Here is a 3030-nt window from a genome sequence, read left to right on the forward strand (position 1 = left end):
CCCCCCGCAGTAACTCTGAGGACCCCCTCGGGGTCCCGGACCCCCTGTTGAAGATCTCTTATTTATATATATATATGTATCTGTGTAAAATATACGTGGCCGGACCGTAGCCTGATGCGTACTTCATGAAAAATTATACCCACACGTCGCTCGCATATGATTTAGTTTATTACCTTTTTTCCAACTTCTAATTTGTCCCAATTTAAATCGACGTTCCCAAAAGGAAACTTTGTCAACATCTGTTTTATCTGAAAAGGTAATTTCTCTTTTTGTCCATATCTCTTCAACATCATTGCTGCAAAATGGGACACACTGTATGGAAGTGTGTTGTTTGTGTGATGTTCACTGTGTCTATATTTTCATGGTCTTTCTTTTTTTTTTTTTTTATAACGTTATATAACTTTGTACAGCCCCTTTTTAAATGGGCTCTATACAGACATCGACTTGACTAGAGTCGCTGTCACTCTCTCACTTCTCCCTCGCTCTACCACACACAGTCTCTAACACATCGGCCCAAGGGTGAGGTCGCTTCTGTTTCCCAAATACCAGTCAGAAAGCTCCCGGTGTAGAAGCGGGAGGCAAAAAGGGACCTCAAGAATCATCGTCCCAATTGTCCACAATTCATTTTCTGTCGACCGACCAATCAGTTATTCGCCTCACCCCCATCATGTGATCATCAGTCTGTTTTAAAATGTTAGAAAAAGCCCATTATTTGGCAACCTGGTTCGGTAACTGGTGTTTTGACAGCTGTCGTGACTGTGTGTGTGTTCGTCTGCAGGGAAAAGATTCTCTTCCTGCTCCGACTGCTGGCCGATCACGTCCCGGGAATCGGCCTCGTTGCACGTAAGTACCGCCGCCACGTCTCCTCCATGAGGCTGACCTCCACAAATGATGATAATAATAATAATAATAATAATAATAATAATGTATTCTTGGTTAATCCCACAAGGGGAAATTACAATTTCCTCTGTTATTACACACAGGCCTTAATTACACATACATGCTCATTACCTATACATAGCTGCGTGAAGCTGACACCCCACCCACGTCAAAAAATTCAGCAAATATTCCCTGATTCTTCGTGCTCCGTTTGTGCAGGTTTGTGCAGTTAAACCTGTCGTTTGTGCAGCTTTTTGTTTCCGAGAATTAAAAGTTATATTTTGGCCGATGACGTCACCGTCACCCTACATGTTCCAAAACAAACCAAGTACTGTTCTTTTAATTCTTCAGATTTTCTTGTTTGGAGCAAAATGGGGCGGATGACGTCATCGGCCAAAATTATAACTTTTAATATCTCAAAGACGAAAGCTGCACAAACGAAAATTTCAACGGCACAAACCTGCACAAACGGAGCACTAACTCGCCCACTTGGTTTTTTTGGAGCGATATGGGGGATGGTGAACCTAGATGGAGCTAAAAATAATTTTAATATCTCAGAAACCAAAACTGCACAAACGAAAATTTTAACGGCACAAACGGAGCACTAACCATTCAGACTATTTGCTTAATTTTTTGACGTGGGTGGGGTGTCAGCTTCACGCAGCTCCTATAGATGCACTATGGAGAGATGTCAGAGTGTGTGTGTGGGGGGGGGGGGGGGGATTTACAGTATAAAGACGTTAGGCCGCCCAACACATTGTTGTAGGCCCAGTTTACTATGCAACTCCATTTGATACAACATACTGTATGTAGTAGGGGGTCCTGCTCCATCTTTCAGTTGAGGGGTCCTTGGCACAAAAATGAGAAGAATTCCTCATGGGGGGACAGAAACTAATCTAAGCTAATTAAGACTATCAGCTCCACACACCTCTCCTCCTTGGCTACTAGCAACTGTATCTAGCTGATAGCTTTGCTTCCCATAGCCTTCTTCTGATCGTAGCAGTACTCCCAGGTAACTTTGAGTCTTCTTTGATTTTCCTGGAGCTGATCATCGGTCGAGCCTTTGCCATTTTGGCTTTTCTTCCATCCGTTCCAATGCTAGTTGACCGTTTTTTCCCCACGTCGTTCAGCCTCTGGACGCCATTTCAAGGCATTTGAAGTCATTTTGGCTGAGCAGCCTATCAGTTTCTGCGCTTCTTCTCCAATCAACCTTTTAATCAATGTCTGGAACGAGCCATTTTGCTGAGTATTTCAGTGTGAAATGCCCTATAACCTGCATTTACAACCTTTCCTTCCTTCCTTAAATATGGGCCATAATTGACACCCGTTTCTTCACAGAATCAATCAGCTCACTAATTAAACACAACACTGCTATTATGTTGAACATGCTCCTTTCAATTAGATTCAGTTCCACATAATGAGCAGCATGCATGTCATGACTGTTGGCTCTGTTGGTTTTCTATGACTCTACAACTCTTACTACTACATTATTTGCCATGTAGAAATGTCACTTTTACCAAAAAATAGGATTCATGAGGTTAGTGATGTTGGACTGCTGTTATTTTGAACACAACTATAGCACAATAATGTAAAGGGAGAAACAAAAAAGCATAATATGAGCACTTTAATATAAGCTTTTATGTAGCTTATTCTTGCTTTCTCTCGTATTCATAGTGAACTGCAGTACTTTTGTGTTTTTTTTGGGGGTTTATTCTTTTGTATGTAGTTTGAAATAAAATATCCATTCAATTATAAAAAATAAAACAAAGAACAAAGGAAAGGTTTGGAGGAAAATATCCTTCATTTGGTAACACATTGGTGCTCTTTGGTCTGTCCAGGCCCTCTGATGGATTACCTCCCCACCTGGCAGAAGATCTACTTCTACAACTGGGGATAAAGTCGGCTGGATGAGGTCTGCTGGATGTCTCACATCTCGGACGTTTGCAAGTCCAAAAAAGGGTCAACGCTGAGAAAGGGACGGTCGGACCCAGGGACGGAGACGCTTGCTAGAATTCCCCAAGAATCAGATAAAAATGACGTGGAGATGATTACCACTTGGATCTGACAGCGAGGACCTTCCTCTTGATTTAGAAGGCTACTCCAGAAATACAGCAAACATTATTTAAGCCCCCCCCCCCCAGGTTGTATTAC

General features: G+C 42.2%; 1 protein-coding gene across 1 annotated transcript in view; it reads left to right on the forward strand.

Annotated features, from left to right (window-relative positions):
• The window catches only part of LOC116685789 (peroxisomal membrane protein PEX16), a 14340-nt gene extending 11375 nt beyond the window's left edge, over positions 1 to 2965 (forward strand). The window contains exons 10-11 of the mRNA XM_032510728.1: positions 779 to 843; positions 2718 to 2965. Coding sequence (XP_032366619.1) covers positions 779 to 843; positions 2718 to 2776 — 124 coding nt within the window. The 3' untranslated portion in view covers positions 2777 to 2965. The remainder of the gene's footprint in view (positions 1 to 778; positions 844 to 2717) is intronic.
• The last annotated feature ends 65 nt before the right edge of the window (positions 2966 to 3030 follow it).

The sequence above is a fragment of the Etheostoma spectabile genome, unplaced genomic scaffold (assembly GCF_008692095.1).
Source record: "Etheostoma spectabile isolate EspeVRDwgs_2016 unplaced genomic scaffold, UIUC_Espe_1.0 scaffold270, whole genome shotgun sequence".
Taxonomy (NCBI): Eukaryota; Metazoa; Chordata; class Actinopteri; order Perciformes; family Percidae; genus Etheostoma; species Etheostoma spectabile.